Source organism: Phocoena phocoena, chromosome 1 (genome assembly GCF_963924675.1).
Source record: "Phocoena phocoena chromosome 1, mPhoPho1.1, whole genome shotgun sequence".
Taxonomy (NCBI): Eukaryota; Metazoa; Chordata; class Mammalia; order Artiodactyla; family Phocoenidae; genus Phocoena; species Phocoena phocoena.
In genome coordinates, this window is record NC_089219.1 from 136,044,459 (window position 1) to 136,072,437 (window position 27,979).

Genomic DNA, 27,979 nt, shown 5'->3' on the forward strand with positions numbered 1-27,979 from the left:
CAGGTTTCTTTTGGTTTCCATTTGCATGGAATATCTTTTTCCATCCCCTTACTTTCAGTCTGTATGTGTCTCTAGGTCTGAAGTGGGTCTCTTGTAGACAGCATATATATGGGTCTTGTTTTTGTATCCATTCAGCCAATCTGTGTCTTTTGGTGGGAGCATTTAGTCCATTTACATTTAAGGTAATTATCGATATGTATGTTCCTATTCCCATTTTCTTAATTGTTTTTGGTTCATTATTGTAGGTCTTTTCCTTCTCTTGTGTTTCTTGCCTAGAGAAGTTCCTTTAGCAGTTGTTGTAAAGCTGGTTTGGTGGTGCTGAACTCTCTCAGCTTTTGCTTGTCTGTAAAGGTTTTAATTTCTCCATCAAATCTGAGTGAAATCTTTGCTGGGTAGAGTAATCTTGATTGCAGGTTTTTCTCCTTCATCACTTTAAATATGTCCTGCCAGTCCCTTCTGGCTTGCAGAGTTTCTGCTGAAAGATCAGCTGTTAACCTTATGGGGATTCCCTTGTGTGTTATTTGTTGTTTTTCCCTTGCTGCTTTTAATATGTTTTCTTTGTATTTAATTTTTGACAGTTTGATTAATATGTGTCTTGGCGTATTTCTCCTTGGATTTATCCTGTATTGGACTCTCTGTGCTTCCTGGACTTGATTAACTATTTCCTTTCCCATATTAGGGAAGTTTTCAACTATAATCTCTTCAAATATTTTCTCAGTCCCTTTCTTTTTCTCTTCTTCTTCTGGAACCCCTATAATTCGAATGTTGGTGCGTTTAATGTTGTCCCAGAGGTCTCTGAGACTGTCCTCAGTTCTTTTCATTCTTTTTTCTTTATTCTGCTCTGCAGTAGTTATTTCCACTATTTTATCTTCCAGGTCACTTATCCGTTCTTCTGCCTCAGTTATTCTGCTATTGATCCCATCTAGAGTATTTTTAATTTCATTTATTGTGTTGTTCATTGTTTCTTGTTTCATCTTTAGTTCTTCTAGGTCGTTGTTAAATGTTTCTTGCATTTTTTCTATTCTATTTCCAAGATTTTGGATCATCTTTACTATCATTATTCTGAATTCTTTTTCAGGTAGACTGCCTATTTCCTCTTAATTTGTTAGGTCTAGTGGGTTTTTATCTTGCTCCTTCATCTGCTATGTGTTTTTTTGTCTTCTCATTTTGCTTATCTTACTATGTTTGGGGTCTCCTTTTTGCAGGCTGCAGGTTCGTAGTTCCCGTTGTTTTTGGTGTCTGTCCCCAGTGGCTGAAGTTGGTTCATTGGGTTGTGTAGGCTTCCTGGTGGAGGACTAGTGCCTGTGTTCTGGTGGATGAGGCTGGATCTTGTCTTTTTGGTGGGCAGGTCCACATCTGGTGGTGTGTTTTGGGGTGTCTGTGGACTTATTATGATTTTAGGCACCCTCTCTGCTTATGGGTGGGATTGTTTTCCTGTCTTGCTAGTTGTTTGGCATAGGTTGTCCAGCACTGTAGCTTGCTGGTCGTTGAGTGAAGCTGGGTGCTGGTGTTGAGATGGAGATCTCTAGGAGATTTTCACCGTTTGATATTATGTGGAGCTGGGAGGTCTCTTCCGGATCAGTGTCCTTAAGTTAACTCTCCCACCTCAGAGGCACAGCACTGACTCCTGGCTGCAGCACCAAGAGCCTTTCATCCACACAGCTCAGAATAAAAGGGAGAAAAAGAAAGAAAGGAAAGAAAGAAGTGAGGGAGGGGAGGGGAGGGGAGGGAAGGGAAGGGAGAAGAAAGGAAGGAAGGAAGGAAAAAGAAAGAAGATAAAATAAAGTAAGATAAAAAATAAAGTTATTAAAATATAAAATAATCATTAAGAAAAAAAACAGACGGATAGAACCCTAGGACAAATGGTGGAAGAAAGCTATACAGACAAAATCTCACACAGAAGCATACACATACACACTCGCAAAAAGAGGAAAAGGGGAGAAAATCATAAATCTTGCTCTCAAAGTCCACCTCCTCAATTTGGGATGATTCGTTGTCTATTCAGGTATTCCACAGATGCAGGGTACATCAAGTTGATAGTGGAGCTTTAATCTGATGCTTCTGAGGCTGCTGGGAGAGATTTCCCTTTCTCTTCTTTGTTCTCACAGCTCCTGGGGCTCAGCTTTGGATTTGGCCCCGCCTCTGCATGTAGGTCGCTGGAGGGCGTCTGTTCTTCTCTCAGACAGGACAGGGTTAAAGGAGCAGCTGCTTCGGGGACTCTGGCTTAGTCAGGCTGGTGGGAGGGAGGGTTACGGAGTGCGGGGCGAGCCTGCGGTGGCAGAGGCCAGCGTGACATTGCAGCAGCCAGAGGCACGCCATGCATTCTCCCGGGGAGTTCTCCCTGGATCCAGGGACCCTGGCAGTGGCGGGCTGCACAGGCTCCCTGGAAGCAGGGTGTGGATAGTGACCTGGGCTCGCACACAGGCTTCTTGGTGGCGGCAGCAGCAGCCTTAGCATCTCATGCCCGTCTCTGGGGTCCGCGCTTTTAGCCGCGGCTCGCGCCCGTCTCTGGAGCTCCTTTAAGCAGCGCTCTTAATCCCCTCTCCTCGTGCACCAGGAAACAAAGAGGGAAGAAAAAGTCTCTTGCCTCTTCGGTAGGTCCAGACGTTTCCCCGGACTCCCTCCCGGCTAGCCGTGGTGCACTAACCCTCTGCAGGCTGTGTTCACGCTGCCAACCCATCCTCTCCCTGCCCTCCGACCTCTCCCTGAAGCCGGAGCCTCAGCTCCCAGCCCCGCCCGCCCCTGCGGGTGAGCAGACAAGCCTCTCGGGCAGGTGAGTGCCGGTTGGCACCGATCCTCTGTGCGGGAATCTCTCCGCTTTGCCCTCCACACCCCTGTGGCTGTGCTCTCCTCTGCGGCTCCGAAACTTCCCCCTCCGCCACCTGCTCTGCCACCCGCCATCTCCACCCGTGAAGGGGATTCCTAGTGTGTGGAAACCTTTCCTCCTTTACAGCTCCCTCCCACTGGTGCAGGTCCTGTCCCTATCCTTTTGTCTCCGTTTATTCTTTTTTCTTTTGCCCTACCCAGGTACGTGGGGATTTTCTTGCCTTTTGGGAGGTCTGAGGTCTTCTGCCAGCGTTCAGTAGGTGTTCTGTAGGAGTTGTTCCCCGTGTAGATGTATTTCTGGTGTATCTGTGGGGAGGAAGGTGATCTCCGTGTCTTACTCTTCCGCCATCTTCCCCTCGTCCTGTCATTTTTTTTTCTTTTTTTAAAATTATTTTTATTGGAATATAGTTGATTTACAGTGTTGTGTTAGATTCAGGTTTACAGCAAATTGAATCTGTTATACACATATCCACTTTTTTTTTTTAAGTTTCTTTTCCCATATGGGTCATTACAGAGTACATCCATGTCTTTTTTTTTTAAATTAATTTTTATTGGAGTATGGTTGCTTTACAAGGAGGGAAGTTTGTATCAATAAGGTCTACCTCAAGAAAAAGGAAAAATCTTAAACAATCTTACCTTACACCTAAAGAAACTAGAAAAAGTAGAACAAACGAACCCCAAAGTTAGTATTATTAAAGAAAAAGTAAAGATAAGAGCAGAAATAAATAAGAAACTAAAAAGACAGTAGAAAAGATCAATGAAACTAAGAGCTAGTTCTTTGGAAAGATAAACAAAATTGACAAACTGTTAGCTAGATTCACTAAGGAGAAAAGCAACAAGTCTCTGATAAATAAAATTAGAAACAAAAGAGGGAAGAATACCGATACCACAGAAATACAAAGGATTATAAGAGAGTATTTTTAGCAGCTATACACCAACAAATTGCACAGCCTAGAAGAAATGGACAATATCTTAGAATCATACAACCTTCCAAGACTGAATCAGGAAGAAATAGAAAATCTGAATAGACTGATCACTTGTACAGAGATTGAAACAGTAATCAGACAACTCCCAAAAAACGAAAGTCCAGGGCCACATGGCTTCACAGGTGAGTTCTACGAAACATTCGATGAAGATTTAATACCTATCCTTCTCAAACTGTTCCATAAAACTGAAAAGAAGGGAATACTTCCTATCTCACTTTAACACATTATTGACCAGAGATGCCACAGGAGTTAGTTTCTGCAGAAATCCCCTGGTCAATAATGTGTTAAGAGGGCAATGTCACCATGATACCAAAACCAGAGGATGATAACAACAACAAAAAATTACAGTCCAGTATCTCTGATGAACATAAATGTAAAAATCCTGAACAAAATATTAGCAAACTGAATTCAACAATATATTGAAAAGATCCTACACCATGATCAAGTGGGAGTTATTCCATTCAAGGATGGTTCAACATTATAAAATCAATCATTGTGATACACCACCTTAATAAAATGAAGGACAAATCCATAAGATCATCTCAGTAGATGCAGAGAAAGCATTTAACAAATTCAATACTGATTTATGATAAAAATTCTAAAGTTGGAATAGTAGGGACACACCTCAACATAATAAAAGCCATATATGATAAACCCACGACAACATGATACTCCATGGTGAAAAATTGAAAGCTATCCCTCTAAGATCAGGAATAAAACAAGGATGTGCACTCTTACCACTCCTATTCAATATAGTATTGGAAGTCCTAGCCAGAGCAATTAGATAAGAAAAAAGAAATTAAATGAGTCCAAATTGGGAAGGAAGAAGTAGAAATAATAAATGAATACAGTAAAGTTGCAGGATATAAAATCAATATATAAAAATCTGGGGATTTCTCTGGTGATGCAGTGGTTAAGAATCTGCCTGCCAGTTCAGGGGACACGGGTTTGAGCTGTGGTCCAAGGGCATCCCACATGCTGCAGAGTGACTAAGAAAACAATGTGCATAGCACAGGGAGATCAGCTCAGTGCTTTGTGACTACCTAGGTGGGTGAGATAGGGAGGGTGGGAGGGAGATGCAAGAGGTAGTAGATATGGAGATATATGTATAGCTGATTCACTTTGTCATAAAGCAGAAACTAACACACCATTGTAAAGCAATTATACTCCAATAAGAATGTTGAAAAGAAAGAAAGCAATGTCACTTACGATTACAATAAAAATAATATACGTGGAAGTAAATTTAATCATGGAGGTAAAAGACATGTAACAGTGAAAAATACAAGACACTGTTGAATTGAAGAAGACACAAATAAATGGCAAGATATTCTATGCTCATGGATTGGAAGAATTAACATTGTCAAAATGTACTTATTACCTAAAGCAAACTACAGATTCAGTGCAATCCCTATCAAAATCCCAAAGCCATTTTTCACAGAAAAGAACAAAAAATTTTAAAACTTATGTAGAACCACAAAAGTCCCCAAGTAGACAAAGCAGTCCTGAGAAAAAAGAACAAAGCTGGAGGTATCACACTCCCTGATTCCAAACTATACTACAAAGACATAGAAACAGCATGGTTGCTATGGCAGGAAAACATACATAGATCAATGGAACACAATTGAGAACCCAGAAATAAGCCCACACACATATGGATAATTAATTTATGACAAAGGAGCAATGAACATAAAATGGGAAAAGGATAGTCTCTTCAATTAATGGTATTGGAAAAACTAGACAGCCAAATGCAGAAAAATGAAACTAGACCAAACCATACACAAAAACTAACTCAAAATGGACTAAATATTTGAATATAAGATGAAAGCGTACACTTCTAGAAGAAGCAGAGACAATATACTCTGTGACATCAGTCTTCGCAGTATCTTCCTAGATACATCTCCTCATGCAGGGGAAACACAAGCAAAATTTAACAAGTGAGATTATATCAAGCTAAAAAGCTTCTGCAGCAAAGGAAACCATCGATAGAATGAAAAGATAACCTACTGAATGGGAGAAAGTATTTGCAAATGACATATCAAATATGGGGTTAATATCCAAAATATATGAAGAACTCATACAACTCAAAACAACCTGATTAAAAATTGGGCATAGGGGCTTCTCTGGTGGCGCAGTGGTTGAGGGTCCGCCTACCGATGCAGGGGACACAGGTTCGTGCCCTGGTCCGGGAAGATCCCACATGCCGCGGAGCGGCTGGGCCCATGAGCCATGGCTGCTGAGCCTGTGCATCCGGAGCCTGTGCTCTGCAACGGGAGAGGCCACAACAGTGAGAGGCCCGCGTACCGCAAAAAAAAAAAAAAACCATTGTGCATAGGAGCTGAATAGACACTTTTCCTAAGAAGACATACAGATGGCTAACTGGCACATGAAAAAATGTTCAACATCACTGATTATTACGGAAATGCAAATCAAAACTACAGTGAGATATCACCTCACACCTGTTAGAATTCTCAAAAAGGCAAGAAATAACAAGTGTTGGCAAGGATATGGAGAAAAGGGACACCCTCATACATTGTTGTTAGGAATGTAAGTTGGTACAGTCTCTATGGAAGACTATTTAGAGATTCCTCAGAAAGTTAAGAATAGAACTACTATATGATCCAGCTATCCTACTTCTCGGCATTTATCCAAAGAATATGAAGATACTAATCTGAAGAGATATCTGCACCACCACCCTCCCCCATAATCATCACAGCATTATTTACAGTAGCCAAGGTACAGAAACAACCCAAGTGCCCATCAACAGATGAATGGATAAAGATGTGGTATATGTATAAAATGGAATACTACCCAGCCATAAAAAAAGATGAAATTTTGCTATTTGTGACAGTGTGGATGGACCTTGAGGGCATTATGCTAAGTGAGCTAAGTCAGACAGAGGAAGACATACATATGATTTCATTCATATGGGGAATGTAAAAAAACTAATAAACATTTAAAAGTAAATGAACATACCAAACAAAAACAAACATGTAGATAGAACAAAGTAGTGGTTATCTGAGGGGAAGAGGCAGTGGGGAAGGGAAAATGGGTAGAGGGGATCAACTGCGTGATGGATGGAAAATAAGGTTTTTTTAAATAAATTTATTTGTTTATTATCTATGTTTGGCTGCATTGGGTCTTCATTGCTGTGCACGAGCTTTCTCTAGTTGCAGCAAGTGGGGGCTACTCTTCGTTGTGGTGCATGGGCTTCAGTACTTGTGGCACACAGGCTCAGTAGTTGTGGCTCGCGGGCTCTAGAGCACAGGCTCAGTAGTTGTGGCACACGGGCTTAGTTGCTCCACTGCATGTGGGATCTTCCCGGAGCAGGGATCGAACCCGTGTCCCCTGCATTGGCAGGCGGGTTCTTAACCACTGCGCCACCAGGGAAGTCCCAGAAAATAAGTCTGTGGTTGTGAGCACTTTGTAGGGTATATAGAAGTAGAAATAAAATGCTGTACACATGAAACTTACAGATCAATGTTACTTAAATTTTTTTAAAGATGTTTAAAAAATACTTCTCATGAACACAGATGCAAAAACCTTCAACAAAATGTTAGTAAATCAAAATTTTAAAAGTACGAAAAGAATTAATACACTACAACCAAATAGGATTTATCTCAGGTGTGCAAGGCTGGTTTAACATTTGAAAATCAATTCATATAATCCAACACATCAACAGACTAAGGAAAAATCATATGATCATATCAATAGATGTAGAAAACAACATTTGATAGAGTCCAACACCCATTCATTATAAAAATCCTCAGTTAAGAATAGAGATAAACTTTGTCAACTTGATAAAGACTGTCTACAGAAACTACAGCTAACGTGTAATAATGGTAAGAAACTGGAAGCTTTTGTATTAACATCAGGTACAAGGCAAGGATGTCCTTGCTCACCAGTTTTCAGTATTGTGCTGGAAGTTCTAGCTAATGCAATAAGACAAAGGAAATAAAAGGTATACAGATTGGGAAGGAAGAAATAAAACTGTCTTTATTCACAGATGACATGATTGTCTATGTAGAAAATCCAAGAGAATGGACAAAAAAACCTTCTGGAACTTATGCAGTTATGCACAGTTGTAGGATACAAGGTTAATATACAAAAGTCAAGCACTGTCTTATATACCAGTAGTGAACAAGAGATACTTGAAAATAAAAACACAATATAATTACCATTCGCGTACCCCAACATGTAATACTTAGATATAAATCTAACAAAACATGTACAAGGTCTATATGAAAAAAACTACAAAACTTTGATGAATGAAATCAAAGAACTGCTAAATAAATGGGGAGATATTCCATGTTTACGGATAGGAGGATTCAATATTGTCAAGGTGTCATTTCTTCCCAACTTAATCTGTAGATTCAGTGCAACACCAATCAAAATCCCAGCAAGTTAATTCATAGATATCAACAAATTAGTCCTAAAGTTTGTATGGAGAAACAAAAGACCCGGAATAGCTAACACAATATTGGAAGAATAAAGTAAGACAGTACTCAGCCTCAAGCTAAACTAAACCTAAAGCTACAGTAATTGAGACAATGTGGTATTGTCAAAAGAATAGACAAGTAGATCACTGGAACAGAATAAAGAGCCCGTAAGTAGACCCACATATAGTCAACTGATCTTTGACAAAGGAGCAAAGGCAGTACAATGGAACAAAGAGTCTTTTCAACAAATGGTACTGGGACAACTGGACATTCACATGCAAAAAAAAAAAAAAAAGAATCTGAACACAGACCTTAACACCTTTCACAAAAATTAACTCAAAATAGATCATAGACCTAAATGTAAACACAAAACTATAAAACTCCTAGAAGATTACATAGGAGAAAAATCTAGATGACCTTGGGTATGGTGATGCCATTTTAGGTATAAACCAAAGGCATTATCCATGAAAGAAATAACTGATAAGCCTAACTTTGTTAGAATTATAACTTCTGCTCAGCAAAAGACAATGTCAAGGGAATGAGAAGGCAAGCCACAGATTGTGAGCAAATATTTGCAAATGACTTATTTGAGAAAGGACTATTATCCAAAATAGACAAAGAACTCTTAAAACTCAACAATAAGAAAACAACTTGATTTAAAAATGGGTTGAAGTCCGTAATAGACACCTCACCAAAGAAGATATACAGGTGGCAAATAAACGTTTGAAAAGTTGCTCTACATTTTATGTCATCAGGGAAATGCAATTGAAAACGAGATACCACTACATACTTACGTTAACAATACCAAATGCTTATGTGGATGTGAAGCAACAGGAAATCCTATTCATTGCTGTTGGGAACATAAGATGGTCCAACCACTTTGAAGTTAGTTTTACAGTTTCTTACAAAACTAAACATACTCTTACCATACAGTCCAGCAATCACATTCCTTGATATTTACCCAAAAGGGTTGAAAACTTATGTCCACACACAAACCTACACACACATATGGCAGCTTTATTCATAATTGCCAAAACTTGGAAACAACCAAGATGTCCTTCCATAGGTGAGTGGATAAATAAACATCCAGACAATGGGATATTATTGTGTTAAGAGCTATCAAGCCATGAAGAGACATAGAGGAACCTTAAGTGAATCTTACTAAGTGAAAGAAGCCAATCTGAAGAGGCTACATACTGTATGATTCCAATTATATGATATCCTGGAAAAGGCAAAACTCTTGAGACAATAAAAAGATCAGTGATTGCCAAGGGTTTGGGGTGGGGGTGGGAGATGGGGGAGCAATGAATATAGGTAGAGCACAGAAGATTTCTAGGACAGTGAAAATACTCTGATATCATACTAGTGGATACATGTCATTATACATTTGTCTAAACCCATAGAAGGTACAACATCAAGATTGAGCTGTTATGTAAATTATGGTCTTTGGGTGATTACGATGTGTCTGTATAGGTTCATCAGTTGTGACAAATGTATCACTCTGATAGGAATGTTGGTAATGGGGAAGACTATGCATGTCTGGGCACAGGAAGCATATGGGAAATCTCTCTCCCCCTCAGTTTCATGAATCTTAAACTGCTTTTAAAAATGAATTTTTAAAATGAATTTAAAAATAAATTTAAACAAATTACTGAGTGCTTACTATGTGCCGTTATGAACAAAACTGATGCAGTGGTAGAAGGGTAGTAGACTAGGAATCAGAAGAGTCTGTATTCAAGTCCTTTTTTGTCACTTGTTAGTCCTGACACCCTTAGACAAGTCACTTAGTATCTTTGAGCCTTACCTATGATAGTATTCCCTTAGGACATTATGGGAATCAGGTAACAGACATGAAGTTTTTTGAAAACTAACTAGCAACATGAAAATATTAAGGACTTACTATTATTAAAATAATAACTAAGACATGACCATTGACTCTTAAGAAAAAAATTTTTTTGCATGCTATGTGAATAGTTGTATAAATGAATAAAGCAAAACAGCTGTCCAAAAAAGAAATACTGTTATAGTTATGCACTTAGAAAACAAAACTTCAAAAAGGGAACAATACCTTTTTATGTGAATGGAAATATTAACAAATTTTAAGGGAATAGCACTAAGACAAGTTTGACTTTCTATTTTTCTGCTTGGAGGAAAAAGATAAACTGAAAAGACAGTCTTTCTAAGGAAAGAGTAGCATAGTATTACTAGCAATTTTCTCAGGGTTAATTTTTTTTATAGCAGAAATGTTGGCAAATACTGATTTGCACTTGCCACTATTAAGAGAAGTTTGACTAGTATTATACCATCTAATTAAACTGATTTTAAAAAAGTATTTCCAAATTCACCATATAATGTTTTGGTAGTTGCCTTCTACAGTACAGTTTTTTTTTTTCTTTTGTAAAGCAAATGGGGGTTAAAATCAATAGAAGAAAATCTGAAAGCAAACACAAGTTTTCAGCTCTGTGGAACATACTACTTCTCATATGATCATTCAGCAGTATTTTAGCCCAATTGTGCAATGCTTGCATTTGGGTATACCTTCCTTTATTAAAAAAAAAAATCACAGAATTCCCTGGCGGTCCAGTGGTTAGGACTCTGCGCTTCCACTGCCAAGGGTCTGGGTTCAATCCCTGGTCAGGGAACTAAGATACCATAAGCTGCGGGGCACAGCCAAAAATACAAAAATAAAAGTCAGAATAGCCGATGTAAAAATACTGCATTTGTTTGACACATTTTGCTCGTTTATCTTTGTCCAGATTCTCTGGCTCTTAGAAATAGTGGTGTATGTGGACCTGCTGGAACTAGGAGAGTTTCTTTACCTTTCTTACATCCTCTTTGGATGCACTGATTCATTAAAGAACTAGTTTTTCAACTCTGCTGGTGTGGTTGGCTTTTCAAAAGAGTATAGGGAATCTAGCAGATATGAGAATAAGAATACAGTAAACCTATAGGGACTGTATTTATCAACATAGAGTTTCATGTTTTCTGCAAACAAAGGTTACATTTTATAATACAAACAGACCTCTGGGTGAAGGAACAGTAAACTCTTTCTGATTCTAGTTTGTAGCAGACTTATTCCTGAAATAATGTAAAGGGAATTAATTGATTCTTTTTTTTATAATTTAACAAAAAAAAGTTTAATTGGTGTGATATAATGTTCACTTCCCTAAATTAAATGCTCTTATTTATTCCTGAGCTTTGGCTTATGATGTTACATACAGCATGTATGCTTCTCTCTTCTAGAAGCCACCAGTGTCCAACAGAAGGTCAATTTCTCAGAAGAAGGTATTTTCTCTTAAAATATCATGCAATATATTCTAAATCTTTTTGTTGTTAAGATTAGAAGCAATTTTGCTAAGTACTTAAGAGAGAGAGCAGAAAATAGTGTCTTTTTGGAAAAAAAATTCATGATTATCTGAACTGTTAAATGGAAGGTAAAATAGGATAGAATGATAGCCTTTCTGTGCATTTTTTTTTTTTTTTTTGGTACGAGGGCCTCTCACTGTTGTGGCCTCTCCCGTTGCGGAGCACAGGCTCCGGAGCCGCAGACTCAGCGACTCATGGCTCACAGGCCCAGCCGTTCCTCGGTATGTGGGATCTTCCCGGACCGGGACATGAACCCGTGTTCCCTGCATTGGCAGGCGGACTCTCAACCACTGTGCCACCAGGGAAGCCCCCTTCCTGTGCATTTTAAGCATCTTTTGTCTGTTTGAGTTAATTTAAGCAAAGCTAATATTTTCTGTTTCTGGCATGTGCTGGCCTTTGATTGTGGTATTCAAATAACCAGTTTTCAAATTCTCATAACCAGTCTATGTTTGAATAGTACGGTAAAATTTAGTCCATTTTTAAGTTCACCATAATCTGAGATTAGTCACCTGCATACTGAAATGTTTGTGTACGGGTGTATGTATCCACACACCCTGTTTGCAAACACACACACATATATGCAAACACATATGCATGCATATACTAATCTTGTCTGAATTTATACACTAACTATATGTACTTTTCCTCCCCATAAGTTAAAACTTTTCTTCTATTTAATGTTCATTTGTTTACTTTTCAACTCTACATTAAAGCCTCAGAATATAATCTTATTGAATATTCGTTTCGGATATAATTATTTACCTCAGAGAAAATAAAATAAATGAGCTCAATTTTAGCTTATTTAGACCTTTGTGACTCAGAATAGTAAGCATAATAAATAGCAATTCTATATCCGATTATTTTAAAGGCTTCATTTTAATGTTGAATTACTTGTTTTTATTTTTTAATCCAGATCTTTAGAGCCTTAGAATAAAGACTATACTAGTATATTTTTATTTCTTTTTAGGGGAAATGGAGGAAAATGATCAAGACAGCTCTGACAGTGATGTTACGGTTGTTAAGGTCAGATCCGAGGATTCTGTTGAGTCCGGAGGTAACATTGCTTTATGTACATATGACTCTTATCTTAGGAGCTGTATTTTTAGTTAAAGTATAAAGGTATTCTGTGAATTTGCTTTTTTTAAAAGTATTTTAAAGTATTTATTAAAACTACTTTTTAAAAAGTTGTGTGCTTTTAAACATTTTTTTAAATTACTGATTCCATGTGTACATCTGATTAGTAATGTAATATCTAAACAAACAAATCACTTTTACCTTGCTTTGTTGTTTATGGAACATAAGATATTTTTGTGCTCAAAAGAAGAGTTATTTGTGATTTTTTTAAAAATTTAATAGAGGGACTTCCCTGGTGGCGCAGTGGTTAAGAATCTGCCTGCCACTGCAGGGGACACTGGTTTGAGCCCTGCTCCGGGAAGATCCCACATGCCGCGGAGCAACTAAGCCCGCGAGCCACAACTACTGAGCCCACATGCCACAACTACTGAAGCCCGCGCACCTAGAGCCCATGCTCTGCAACAAGAGAAGCCACTGCAGTGAGAAACCTGTGCACCACAACAAAGAGTAGCCCCCGCTCGCTGCAACTAGAGAAAGGCTGCACGCATAGCAACGAAAACCCAATGCAACCAAAAATAAATAATTAAAAATTAAATTAAAAAAATGTTTATAGAGAAACTGATCACACTGGCATTGACTCACTATACTATCAGGAGTATTAGTTAGCTTTTAGGAAGTTTTAATAAACTAAGATTACTCCTTTTATCTCTGAATTGTTCAAATTCACATCCAGTTAGCAATAACAATTTCTGATTGTTCCTGTGAATTGATGTTTAAGTTTTTTCAAGGAAAGAACTGACTGAAGAGAAAAAAAATACCAACTTGAGACTTATGAGGGTGCTGATTAAATTTGTAAACTGTGGAAATAATAAATAATTTTGTATTTTAGTTCCATTATAGAATAAGTCTCTACTTACCCCTCACCATCTTTTGAGAATTTCTGTAATTCTTATGTTTTACTAAATCATTCCATTTTAAAAATAAGCTCAGAAGCTGGTTTATGGGCATTTATTCTACATATTTCCCACCCTTCCTCATTTTCCCCCATTCTTTCTTTTTTTTTAAATATTTATTTATTTATTTGGTTATTGCAAGTCTTAGTTGTGGTACACAGGATCTTTATTGCCGCATGTGGGATCTTTAGTTTCAGCATGTGGGATCTAGTTCCCTGATCAGGGATCGAGCCCGGGCCCCCTGTATTGGGAGCTCAGAGTCGTAACCACTGGACCACCAGGGAAGTCCCTCACCATTCTTTCTTGATACAGAAATCCCAAAGGAGATATGCAACACTGTAGCCTGGTGGTTAAGATCTTGGGCTCTGGAGTTTCACTGGGTTTCACTCTTCCACTACTAGGTTTGTGCCCTCAGGCAATTGCTTAACTTCTCTGTTCCTCAGTTCCCTCATCTGGGTTGTTGTGAGGTTTAATTACTTAGAGAGTACCTAGCACATAGTAAACACTCAAATTGAGTGCTGTTGTTAGTTTTCATATATGCATACATACAGCTCTAAAAATTAGAGATTAATTAAGTCCTGAATCATATAGCCAGTAGCTTGATGCCGTTGCTACCAGTGTGGCTCTTTGATGCTACATAAACCCCAGGCTCTGTGATCCCTTTTGAATTCTAATAAATTCTTACTGAAGCATGCATACCCCATACAGAAGAAAACTCTAGCTAAAGAACAAAGATGTGAGGCATATTCAGAAGAATACTGATCTTTCTAGATTGTCTTCTGGGCCAGTTATTACCGAAGAGGTACTAGAAGGTCCACTGGAGTGCAGGAGGAAAATATTAGAATTTAGTATATATACATCTTTTATTTCATCCATTTAAAATGTCTTTTAGTTTGTTTTATAATATATACAACACATTAGTTAATATATTATTTTAGTAATGCTTGTATATAATATTAAAAATATATTTTGGAGATAGATGCTCAAAATTTTTTTAGTTAGAGGAGTACACCAACAAAAATACTTAACCACCACCTGGTTGTGTCAAGTGCTTTTGCCTCCAAGATAGCAGTCTGACTGCTTTTAGACATACTTTGTTATAAACTCCACTTTTAAATGAAAAAAAATTAAGATTTTTAAGAAGGGAAGGCTAAAATACATAACATATCGACCACTTGCAAGAAAAATTTAAGACAAAATGGATAGTAATGATTTCCAGAAGATCCATTATTGTAAACTTTCAAGATTTTCCCCAGCTCAAAGGTTTCATTATCTTCTTTACCTCATGCCATGCTCTATATCTTTTTTTCTCTTTAAAAAGAAAAGACAGATAATTAATTTTTTAGACATAACTTGACCCTTTAGAAACTATTTTTTAAAATAAATTATACATTCAAGTGTTGAATTCCCTGGGGTTTATCTGAATATTTTTGCTCTTTTGATTACTCATCATTCTCTGGTTAAATGTGCACTTAGAAAGTTAAATATGCTTTATAGTATACTATATTTCTTTTTTGTTTTTAGACCAAACCACCAGATCATCAAGTCAATATCCAGAATCATTTTGGCAGTCATCACAAAGTAAGTAAAACCATGATTTTTACTCTTAAAAGTCTACCTGTGGCTGTGGTCAAATGCTCTTCTTATTTTTGAAGATCTTCTTTTGCAGTTTAATGTAAAATGTTGAAAAAGAGGTATAGTGAATGCTAAAAAAAACCCCTCATCTTGCATCTTGAATTTGTTTCTTGAGTTAATCACCTCTGTACCCAACATTGATTTTGAATTTAAAAAAAACAAAAAACTACTGCCTTCTTTGATTTGTTGAATGTACTCGTTTGCAATATAAATTTGTTGTTTGTTTTAGTTTAATTAACTAATGTAGTAGTTTGAACCTACTTATATGGTATGATTTAAACTGTGTTGCGAAAGTTTGGAAGGATGAATAAATAAGTGGTAAATCAGGTAAAGTAAAAAGTTAATGGTAAGTTAGTTGGTGTGTATATAAGTCTTACAGCCCGGCTTACAACTTTGAAAATTTTCATAATAAAATATTGAGAAAATGTAACACACATGAAAAGAATGGGAAGTAATATGCTAAAATGCTAACAGTGTTTTTTCAGGATGGTAGAATTGTTGTTGACATTTTTCGTTTACTTTTTTCCTATGTTTTGCAGATTATCTACAGTGGACATGTATCTCTTAGGTTAAGCAGAAATTACACTGTGTTTTCTTTTTCCATTTTTAAATCAAGTCCCAGAATTCAAATTAATTATTAGTCAACCAAAAATATCCTGGAATGTAAAATCTTCAAGAAATTTTTTTCCTTCCACAATACCATTTTAAAAATATGAGACTATTTTTAAAGAAAAAGTCTTTGGAAATCTGTTTTTTAATCACCGTGTTCATAGAATTCCACTTTATATATGTGTATATATATATTTCTTTTTAGTTTTTAGTAGGTTCTGGGTTTGGAATTAAAACTGAGACAAAACAAAAGCAGGTGAAACAAAAATCAGTCATTTATGGAAAATTACTCTCTGGATTATCTTATATGTTTGCCCTTTGCTATTCTAAATCTTTGATCTTTGGAAGCTCTGAAATGTGTGTCCCTATATTAATTATGCTATACTTATGCAATGGTATACTTTTCAGTTATGGAAAATGAGTTGTTTGTATACAATTAGGTATATATTTCCTTGAATCGAAAATGCCATTGCTTTTATGTATTACTGAGAAAGAAAACCATCCAGTTAAACTGTGTCGTATCACTGATTCTAAGATGCAGCCCTAAAGCAAAGGTGTTTTTAAAAAATTACTTCACAGAGTCAATGAAAGACAATACAAAAAAGTGTGTCTAGTTTTTTAAAAAGTTCTTTGTTAGTGTAGGCTGAAAACAGATCTGGAATATACACCTATCTGTCTTATTCACCACGGTTTTCCTACAATGTTTTGCACGTAATAGGCACTTAATAGACATTAATGAATTTTTAGGTTATGCATTTCTAGAATGTTACAGCCAGTACATACTGCATTTTTAGTCAGAAAATAAGTTGAACATAAATTTATATTGGTACTTGTATCAGTAGCTAGAAGTAACTTGTTTCTTCAGGGCAGATTTGCAAATTTACCATGTTATAATTGTTTGTAATAACATTTTCTAATTATCCCATTGTATCATTTTGTAGCTGTCCTTAAATACCATCCCAAAACATGAAGTAGCATCTTGCACTGCATAACTACTTTGCAGTGCTCACAAATTTGCTTATATAGTATATACCGTTATATATGAACTGCCTGGGTTTATATCTCAGTCCTACTACCTTTTACATATGTAATCTTGGGGAAAATTATCAATTTCAGTTTACTTATTTGTAAAATAGGAATAATAGTATCTACCACATAAAGTGTGAGAGTTGATAAAATTATACTTGGTACCTGGTAAGCATTCAGTACATTTAGCTTTTATTTTGATGGCGTTGTTCTTAAAGCTGGCTTCTTATTATCCAATTCCTGAACATTCTGAAGTTTAGAAAAGGGAAAATACATATATATTGTATATGTTTGGGACTGATGAAAGAAAGGTTTGATTTCTTTTGTTTTTGTTTTTGGTGTCAGTAGTAAACAAGTAAAATGTTTATGCAACATCTTCATTGTTTTTATTTCCGTTCTTTATTTTCTATGACCTTATCTCTGTTTTCTGTTTCAGGTCGAGACTTCACAGCTTATGATAAGCAACCATTAGCGCTAAGTAAGTGGTTGGTTGTCTATTCTTTTATCAATCAACCCAGTCTTGCTAGCCAACAAAAATTTGAATAGAATTCAAAGTCATTTTACCCTCTTTGCCTTTTAATCCACCACAAATTGATACTATATGTAATATTGGTACTCTGTGATGTAGAAATGTGTTTAGGACTACTTTACTGAAAATAATTTATTTACAAAAGTAAATGGTTAACCTTTTTCTTCTTAATTAACACCAAAGTGTTAATGAAGTTCAAGTGTTAATAAATGCAGTCATAGACCATAGCAAAGGACTTGTACATAGTTTTGTCTATTAGGGGATTATGTATTTATTTGCTGCCTTTTTTGCTGTGGGAAGTAACTCATCCTCACTGATGTGATCCTTTGACATTATCTTTTACTTTTGAACCTATTGCTTTGGTTGTTTTCCTCGCCAAATTTGTTTTGCCTTTCTGATAAATTTACCTTATAACGCTGAGGTATAGTATACATTTTCAAAGTATGTGAAATGATATCTTGATATATATATTTGTCTCAGGCTCGGGATATCAAAAAAATCCTCAGGAATGGGTTGAACAAACCACAAAAATAAGGACTAGGATGCAAAGTAAGTTGATAAATCTCTACCTGTTATTGAAGAAATTTTTAAATTACTACCTGTTATTGAAGTAATTTTAAGTTTATTTGCTGTTTTTTTGACTATTTAACATATAAAACTGTTTAGTTCATCAGATAAGCATTTGGGTTGCTTGTGATCTCATTAATAAAGGACATTTATGATTGCTAGTTTAGTTATTTCCGTCTACTTGGACTGGCAGGAGATGGACTGGGTGTAGAGTGTAGAATCATGGTGTGAGAAAACCAGTGGATGATAGGTCTGTACTTGACAAATTGTCAGTTCTGTCTAGCAGCAGTACAATCTGCACATGAAATTGAAATTCTAATCTTTTGATAGGACCTGTTTTTATTTTTAACAGTTGTTTACCGTTGTATAAATAACCACTTAGAGCAGCTTTGCATACCCATTATTTTAAGTTATAAATGCTGAAATCCTCAAATTGTATTTTCATGTTTGGGTTTAGGATGGATTAAATGTCATAGAATTTAAGAAATATTTAAGAAATAAATAGGTGTGATAAAACATACTTTGAATTCAGTGTCTATCATAATTTATTTCTATAGCAGTGTGTCCACATTAAACCTTGACTGTATAAAAAAAATCCATGCCATGCCTTAAGTGACCTTTAACCTCTATCCCTTCCTTATTCCTGTAGCCACAGTAGGTCTTGAGGTCATCAGGTGTCCCTTACTTTTATTTAGATAATATAAAAATCCCCATCATATAGCTCTTGCTCATGAAATAACTAACTGTAATTGGACAAGATAACCTCTGTAGCTTTGTTTTTCTATCAGTAAAGTAGTAATGGTTACAATTCATTTTTTCCCCAGCAGTGAAGTATTACCGTACACGTAAGTGAGTTCTTCAGCTGTCTAAAACTGAAATAACTTTTTGCCCTCACCTTATTGTTGGCTGTTATTTTTTTTTGGCCATGCTTCGCAGCTTGTGGGATCTTAGTTCCCCAACCAGGGATCGAACCAGGGCCCTCAGCAGTGAGAGCGCGGAGTCCTAACCACTGGACCGCCAGGGAATTCCCTGGCTGTCATTTCTTATTGCTGTATATACTTGCTATTAGAAGACCATTTCCTCTTAAAATTTGTTCTTCTTGACCTATTATAGTTAGGAAACCAAATATTAATTCAGCTTTTTAAGATTATGGTTATAACCAATATCAAAAATTATAACATTCTGAAGATCTAAGAATTACTCTAGGAAGCAAAACTGCACGAGTTTAAGTGTATATACTATGAAAAGCTCAGAGTTTTATGATGTTATTAGTTCTTAACTATATATTCTGGGTAACTAATAGCAGATAAATTACTTCCAGAAAAGTGAAGTGTAGTACATATTGTTGTCACAAAATGTTTGCATTGTCCTCTGTTAAGACACTGTACAAATGCAATGCAGAAGGGAAAATAATTATATTGAAGGTCTAGCTGGAATGTAGAAATAGATCTTTATGGTTGCTAAATTGATAGCTCATTTATAGTATTTTCTCTGTATTCCTATTTTGTCTTAAGTTTGTATATTTGTTATGGCTTAAATAGTTGTATACTGGTTGATAGCCATCTACCATATATACAGAACTTCCAGAGTTAAAGAGAAACTATATAGCAGAAATTTGCACATTCGGGTGCAGGTAACAAAATTTTTTAGATTTTTGACCACAGAAGGACTTTTAAGATAAGAAGAAAGAATTTTCAATCAGAGTAGACGATTGCAGAAAGAATTTTCAGTCAGAGTAGAAGATTGCAGTGATTTCCAAACAGCCTTATAGATTTCTCTTCAATCTAACATCATTTGAAAAAAACTTTTCCTTGGCATTCCAAGTTTCATATCTTATTGTCTTAACTATACACTTCTGCCTGCTTCAGTGAGAAAAAAAAATTCATTTTTAGATTTAGGTGTTCAAGAACCTGGATTTCAGATCATCACCCTTTGTTAGTACCAGTTCTCTGGGTAGACAGGTCCCAGTTCATGTTTCTGCCTGTATCCAGATCTTTGGGGAAAGATAGAATCACTGTCTATACTTTTGCTGTGTCCCAGATGATAAAACAGTGAGGCCTCTGAGTCTGTGCTTCATTAACATACATGCTTTGGAACCTGTCTCTAAAAGTGGTGTAGAGAAAAGAGGAGAGTTTGGAGTTAGAGCTATTGGGTTCTAGTCCCAGATCTTCTGCTTACTAATTGAGTCATCTTGGTAAAGTCTCTGAAATTTTGTGAACCTCAATTTCCTTAACTTTAAAGTTGGGACAATAGTGCCTATAACTAGGTTATTCTAATGAGCTTATTATATATGTGAACACAATTTTTTAAGTCTAAATGTACCACATAAATAATTAATGCTTATTTATTGTTAACAATATATTGTGTAATAATCAGTAGTAATAACTATGAAAGATTCATGCCCTCTGCTTTTGACTTTATAGAGTGATTGATGGTTACCATGCTCTTCAGACTAGAAAAACTCTGAGCTTTATCTTTTTAAAAAGATCTTTTTTAACGGAATTTTTATTACTGTCTCTAAAAATATTTTTAATGAGGATAAAGTTTACCTTTTAGACAGTGTGTTGCCTCAGTAGTATATATACCCTACTAAGTTTGAGTTCTTCAAATTATATAAATGTTTCATATGGTATATAATAACTGTTACTTACCTATTCTATATCATTAAAATCATCATAGAAGAGCACTTAACATTTTTATGTATTGTCTCATTTGATCTTTGCAACCATGGATTAAAGTTTTCAAGATAAACATTATCTTGATGGATTTATTTTCTAAATTGTTTCACATACTCTTTAACTGTAGGTTAAACTATTGAAGTATGATTGACATACATTCATTTTGGTTTTTAAAATATTTTGTTAAAGTATAGTTGGTTTACAATGTGTTAATTTCTGCTGTATGGCAAAGCGATTCGGTTATTCATATATATATTACTTTTCATATTCTTTTCCATTATGGGTTGTCAGAGCATATTGAATATATCCCTGTACTATACAATAGGACCTTGTTGTTTATCCATCCTATATATAATAGTTTGCATCTGCTAATCCCAAACTCCCAGTCCATTCCTCCCCTACCCCCACCTTCTTGGCAACCACAAGTGTGTTCTCTGTGTCTGTGAGTCTGTTTCTGTTTCATAGATATGTTCATTTATGTCATATTTTAGAATCCATATATGACTGATGTCATATGGTATTTGTCTTTCTCTGACTTACTTCGCTTAGTATGATAATCTCTAGGTCCATCTGTGTTGCTGCAAATGGCATTATTTCATCCTCTTTTATGGTTAATATTCCATTGATTATATATATACCACATCTTCTTTATCAATTCATCTGTGATTGACATGCATTTAATGTATACAACTTACGTATTTACTGTATACAACTTGATGAGTTTGGAGATAAGTATATACCTGTGAAACCATCACCATAGTCTATGCCGTGAACATATCCATCACCTCCAAAAGTTTTCTCCCACCCTCTTTATTTATTATTATGTGTGTGATAAGAACACTTAAGATCTACCCTCGTAGCAAATTTTTAATATATAGGACAATAAATATAGGTACGATGCTCTACAGTAGATTTCTAGGATTTTTTCATCTCATTTAACTGAAACTGTGTACCCTTTGACTGATATCTCCTGATTTCCCCCTCCCCCAGGCCCTGGAAACCACCTGTGTCTATGAATTTGACTAGGTTCCTCACATAAATGATATTATGAAGCATTTGCATATCTGTATCTGACTTATTTCATTAGGATAATGTTCTCCATGTTGTCCAGAGTGGCAAGATTTCCTTCTTTTTTAAAGCTGAATAATAATTCCATTGTGTGTGTATGTGTGTGTATACATGTATATGTATAAATACATCACATTTTCTTTATCCATTAATTTGTCAATGGACATTTAGTTTGCTTCCCTGTTTCGGCTATTGTGACTATTACTGCAATGAACATGGGTGTGCAGATATCTCTCCAAGGTCGTAATTTCTGTTCCTTTGGATATATATCCAAAAGTGGGATTGCCGGATCATATGGTAGTCCATTTTTAACCTTTTGGGGAACCTCCATAATTCTTTTCCATAGTGACTGCACCAATTTATATTCCCACCAACAGTGTACAGGGATTCTCTTTCCTCCACATCCTCTCCACATACCTTGCACTTTTGTTTTTTCGATAACAGCCACAATACATTTGATAATGTGAGGTGATTTCTCATTGTGATTTTGATCACATAAGTCATGTGCTTTTTAAGTTTGATGTAATCCCATGGTCTATTTTTACTTTTGTTGTCCATGCTTTTGTTGTTATATCCAAGAAATCATTGTCAAGGCCAACTTCAAGAAGCTTTTTCCCCATGTTTCTTCTAGGAGTTTTATTGTTTCAATTCCTAATTTAAGTCTTTAATCCATTTTGAGTCGATTTTTGTGTATGTATAAGGGTCCAATTTCATTCTTTGTATGTGGATATCCAGTTTCCCCAGTACCATTTACTGAAGAGACTATCCTTTCGCTATTGTGTAGTCTTGACACCCTTGTTGAGGATCAGTTGACTATATCTTCATGGGTTTATTTCTGAATTTCTATTCTCTTCCATTGGTCTATATGTCTGTATTTATGGCAGTATCATAATGTTTTGATTATTCTAGCTTTGTGATATATTTTGAAATCAGAAAGTGTGATTCCTCCAGTTTTGTTCTTCTTACTCAAAGTTGTTCCGGCCTTTCAAATTTGGGGTCTTTCGTGGTTCCATATGAATTTTAGGATTGTTTTCTGTTTCTGTAAAAAATGCCATTGGAATTTTGATACAGATTTTACTGAACCTGTAGATTGCTTTCGGTAGTATGGACATTTTAAGAATATTAATTCTCCATTCCATGACCAGCGGATGTCTTTCCATTTACTTATGTCTGCTTTAATTCCTTTCATCAGTGTTTTAGAGGTTTCAGTGTATAATGCTTTTACCTCCTTGGTTAATCTCATTCCTAAATATTTTATTCTTTTGATGCTGTTGTAAATAGGAGTTTTTCTTAATTTTGTTTGCGTTAATTTTGTTTTCTTAATTTTATGTTCTTCTGAGTTATATGAACGTTACATGTGTTTCATAATAACTATTATTTAGCTATTCTCCATTATTAATATCATCATGCACTTCACAGCATTTTCATATATTATATCATTTGATCTTTGCAACCATGGAACGAGGTATTTAAGATAAACATTATCTGATGGAAAATTTTTTTTTTTTTTTAGTAAGACAGTTTTAACTTTGGTTACCTAACTTTGAAGCTTCTAAATGATGCCATTTCCTAGACTAACCTAGTAATTGCAAAACAATATGCCTTTAGAGTTAAGGTTGATGTCATTTTGTTTCATTTGAGGTTTTTTGTCATATGACCAGAAATAAGGCTATTTCTGTAAAAATATATATAAAATAAATAAATTAGCAATGCTAATTTTATTCCTCCAGTTTAGTCCAGTGTTTCTCAAATGAAAACTGTTGTTAAATACTAGGAAGATCACTTATACACATAAAGTTATAAAACTCCAGGCAAGTGCTAGATGACCGTATTGGTAATGTAGATCATACAAATGAGTAACTCAGCCTCTTTGCTTCCTGAACCCTGTCGTTCCATTTCCTCTCTCTTAGATGGCTATGCCAAGGAGGACGGAGAGGAAAAGGAAAGAGCTTTTCATTTGTTTTCTAAAGTATGATGGAAATAGAGATTTGATGGAGTTGTGGGAAAATTATTTTTGAAATCTGTTGTTTAACCACAAAGCTAAAACAATTACTTGTCTATTACCAGAAATGGTGAAAAGTTTTTCAGTGTAATTTCTAAAATATTACTGATATTTGAAATGGTCAGAAGCACCAGAGGACGTATTTGAATCAGTTTGAGGTAGAAATTAGTGAAGATTAAGATTGAGTTTTACCTTAAAACCCCTTATCCAGAGAGCTCAGTAATCCATAATCATATTTTGTCCTTCTTTCCCTCTTTACAGCATCATCACCAGGCAATCGTTCGATATATGGCAGTTTTTCAGATGGTATTATTTGTTTCCTTTTATTATAGTTGTGCTTATTTTCTTTGTCCTCTTAACTTTGTCCCAGAAGTTTCACCACTCCCATTAAATAATTTGGGTCAAGTTCTTCAAGGCTTTCTCACAAAACTAATGTGTTAAGAGTATGCTTTGTACTCGACCATTACATTAATTATGAAAGAAATCAATCTTGTGTCTCAAGCAGCTGTCAATCTAATAGACACTTGAATCTTCTGCTTTTTCTTCTGTTTCTGACAGATCTCTGCCTTATTTTCTCTTGGTGAAATTTGTATTCTCTTTTTCTGTTGGAAATACTGAAATTATGAAACATAAATTGATAGTCTTTATTACTTCTATCATTAGATGACGGTGTTCAGAAATCAGAGCTTGGAAACCAATCTCCATCAACCTCCAGCCAACGTAAGTTTGTCTATTCAGCTTTCATTAAATGAGTCTCTAAAATTGGTGAACATAATGATTTTTTAAATTTTTTTTGACACCAAAGAACTTCATGCTATTTGAAGAATTATATTTTAAGTACTTCAAAAGAAAAAGTATATATTTTACCAGCAGTAAAAGTCTTTAAGGACAAACTCTGTGAAAAAACATCTGGCTTTCCCCTTTACTTTATTATCCATAAGACCAAAAGTGAAAGTTAACAAGTAAAGCAACTAATACTGTTAACCAAGTGAACCTTGTTGTCAAAAGAAAGATGCACATAGCATGACATAATGGGAATACCATAGTTTTTTAGAGTTCACAGGCCTGAATTTGAATTGGTTTGGACCACTTACCTTCTGTATAGCCTTGGGGCAAGTTTCTTTATTTCTCTAAGCCTTTTTATTATCTTGAAAGAGTACTAAGAAAATAACAGTGATTCTCAGATTCTTTGGTCTCAATACCACTTTCCACTAGCAAAATTAATAAGAACCCCAGAGACCTTTTTTAAAAAGAGACTTAAAAAAATATATATGAGTTATACCTGTCCATATTTACCTAGAGATTAAAATTGTAAAAAAAATTTTTAATGTTTATTAGTTATTTTTAAATAATTTAGTAAGGAGAGTGGTAGATTGCTTTGTATTTTCTCTGATCTCTAATGCCTGGCTTAATAAAATGGAGCTGGAGTTTCATTCTGCTTCTGTATTCAAACTGTTACAATATATTGGCGATTTTGGGGGGGGCGGTTAATTTATTTATTAATTTATTTTTGGCTGCATTGGGTCTTCTTTGCTGCGCACAGGCTTTCTCTAGTTGCGGTGAGCGGGAGCTACTCTTCATTGCAGTGCACAGGCTTCTCATTGCGGTGGCTTCTCTTTGTTGCAGAGAACGGGCTCTGGGTGCACAGGCTTCAGTAGTTGTGGCTCACGGGCTCTAGAGCGCAGGCTCAGTAGTTGTGGCGCACGGGCTTAGTTGCTCCGTGGCGTGTGGGATCTTCCCAGACCAGGGATTGAACCCGCGTCCCCTGCATTGGCAGGCGGATTCTTAACCGCTGAGCCACCAGGGAAGTCCCAGTCGTTTTCTTGGAAACAACAGGCTCACATTGTTCGTTTTCCAGAAAAAGTGTCCCAAATATTAAAGTCTGACTAACCAGTTTGTCACTTGTCTTTTCAAGTAAAAATTCTATGAAAAAAGCACTATTTCAGCTCACAACTCAGTTGCACAAAGTTCTTTGCTTTGAGACAGCCATATACTGTTCTATGTAGCAGAAGTGCTTTATATATATGTCCCATTTCTTCACATAGAATGTTAAGATTTCTACTCAAGGTTGAGTTCTAATAGATAAATTCTTTTAAATGCTTCATGAAGGATGTCCTTAAGTGAAACTGGTAACCTGGAATACATGGCCATGAAGGATACAAAGACAGTCCTAGTTTGGTGCTACTGCCCTGTGATTCATCTAAAGCATCAGTTATTTTTCCTACCATGGCTTTTTACACCATCAGTGCAGATGTCAATATGGTGGAAAAAGGCAAATAAGATCTTAGTGTCAGGAGAATAGTTTTAACCTCAAGGACCCCCTTGAAGAGATCTTGAGATACCCCACCAGTCACACTTTGAGAACTGTTGCTTTAGAGGGTCCATGGTACAATTATTAGTCTAAAGCAGTCAATAAATAGAAAGTGTAAAAATACTGTTGCTGTCATATTAAATTATTAAATGATGTATATGAGAAAGTGCTTAAACTGAAAAGCACTAGGTAAATGTAAATTCATATCATCATTGCCAATAATAATTAGGAATGAGTTGCAAACTAAGTTTTACCAGTGTTAACTTGCATATAGCAAAAGATAGGCATCAGTGCAATTAAAGGGACAGCTAGCTATTATATGGAAGATTTTACTTATAATGCATCCTTTTCTTTATTCCTTTATACACATAAACATTCCACCTTGGATAATAATCCATGTTAGTTTCTAAATTTAAAACTATTTTGTAAAGTGTCTTTTAATATTGTTTACCTCCCAAATATTAGCAGTAGTAATAGTAGTTTTGCTTTATAAATTGTATTCTTTCTGACTTGCACACGCCATTACATATACTTAAATTCTACTTTTTCCTCTAAGTCTCTTTATCATTTTGACATTGAAGAGACATGTGCATACTCATACAAGTAACTTAAAACACATGTGCTAAATTATTTCTTTAAGAAAGTAAATTATCAGCTCCCTTCTTTAAATTCCTTCCTCTCTCATCTAATGTTTATAAAGATTAATATTGGCTTTAAAAGTCACTTGATCTTGAATCTAAGAAAATAATATTTGTGTCTATCATTTCTTTTTTTCCTGAGCAGAAGTGACTGGACAACCCCAAAGTGCATCTTTTGTCAAGGTGAACTGGTGGTGGCCCCTTGTTCTGATAGCTGCGCTTCTCATTGGGTGTTTTTTGTACACTCGTACTCCTGAAGCAGAAACCACTGCTGTTCAAGAGTTCCAGAACCAGATGAAACAACTTATGAATAAGTACCAAGGTCAAGATGAGAAGCTGTGGAAAAGGAGCCTAACATTCCTGGAAAAACATCTTAATAGCTCCCACCCTCGGCCTCAGCCTGCTATCTTGCTGCTCACTGCTGCCCGAGATGCTGAAGAAGCACTCAAGTGTCTGAGTGAACAAATTGCCGATGCCTATTCTTCCTTCCAAAGTGTTCCTGCAATCCGGATTGATGGGACGGGCAAAGCAACTCAAGACAGTGATGTTGTCAAACGAGAGGTAGATGAGGAGCTGAGCACAGGATTCCGAAATGGCCAGAATGCAGCTGTGGTCCACCGCTTTGAGTCACTGCCTGCAGGCTCTACTTTGATCTTCTATAAGTATTGTGATCATGAAAATGCAGCCTTCAAAGATGTAGCCTTAGTCCTAACTGTCTTGTTAGAGGAGGAGACACTTGGAACCAGTCTAGGCCTAAAGGAAATTGAAGAAAAAGTGAGGGATTTCCTCAAAGTCAAGTTCACCAACTCTAATACACCCAACTCCTACAAACATATGGACCCAGACAAATTGAGTGGGCTCTGGAGCCGTATTTCTCACTTAGTCCTGCCAGTACAACCTGAAAATGACCTGAAAAGGGGCATCTGCTTATAAGAGGAGACAGAAGAGAAAATCATGTCTCAAGTTCTGAGAATTTTTCAAACTTTCTAACCATAGACAGGATCCAGAGCTCTTTTTGAAAGAACTGGTTTCTTTTTAAAGGAGGTTAAGTTCTTAGGTAAACGTGGGATATGTAAATCGTTTATTCAACCTAATTATCTGTTTTTTGAGAGAATCGTTTCCTTGTTTCCATTGAGGTCTGTGTTAATGATATCTGAGGACTGTAAATTATATGCAGTCCCATAGAGGATCGATTCTGGGTTGAATCATTATTGCTATGGTATGACCAGTGGGAGGGATTAGGCTCCTTCCTATGAATCCACCCAATTTTTTAAC

General features: G+C 36.0%; 1 protein-coding gene across 1 annotated transcript in view; it reads left to right on the top strand.

Moving 5' to 3' along the window:
• Nucleotides 1–27,637, top strand: part of TOR1AIP1 (torsin 1A interacting protein 1) — a 49,614-nt gene extending 21,977 nt beyond the window's left edge. Inside the window, exons 4-10 of the mRNA XM_065880444.1 lie at nt 11,492–11,533; nt 12,582–12,668; nt 15,166–15,222; nt 17,348–17,389; nt 17,921–17,989; nt 24,419–24,475; nt 26,850–27,637. Coding sequence (XP_065736516.1) covers nt 11,492–11,533; nt 12,582–12,668; nt 15,166–15,222; nt 17,348–17,389; nt 17,921–17,989; nt 24,419–24,475; nt 26,850–27,637 — 1,142 coding nt within the window. The remainder of the gene's footprint in view (nt 1–11,491; nt 11,534–12,581; nt 12,669–15,165; nt 15,223–17,347; nt 17,390–17,920; nt 17,990–24,418; nt 24,476–26,849) is intronic.
• The last annotated feature ends 342 nt before the right edge of the window (nt 27,638–27,979 follow it).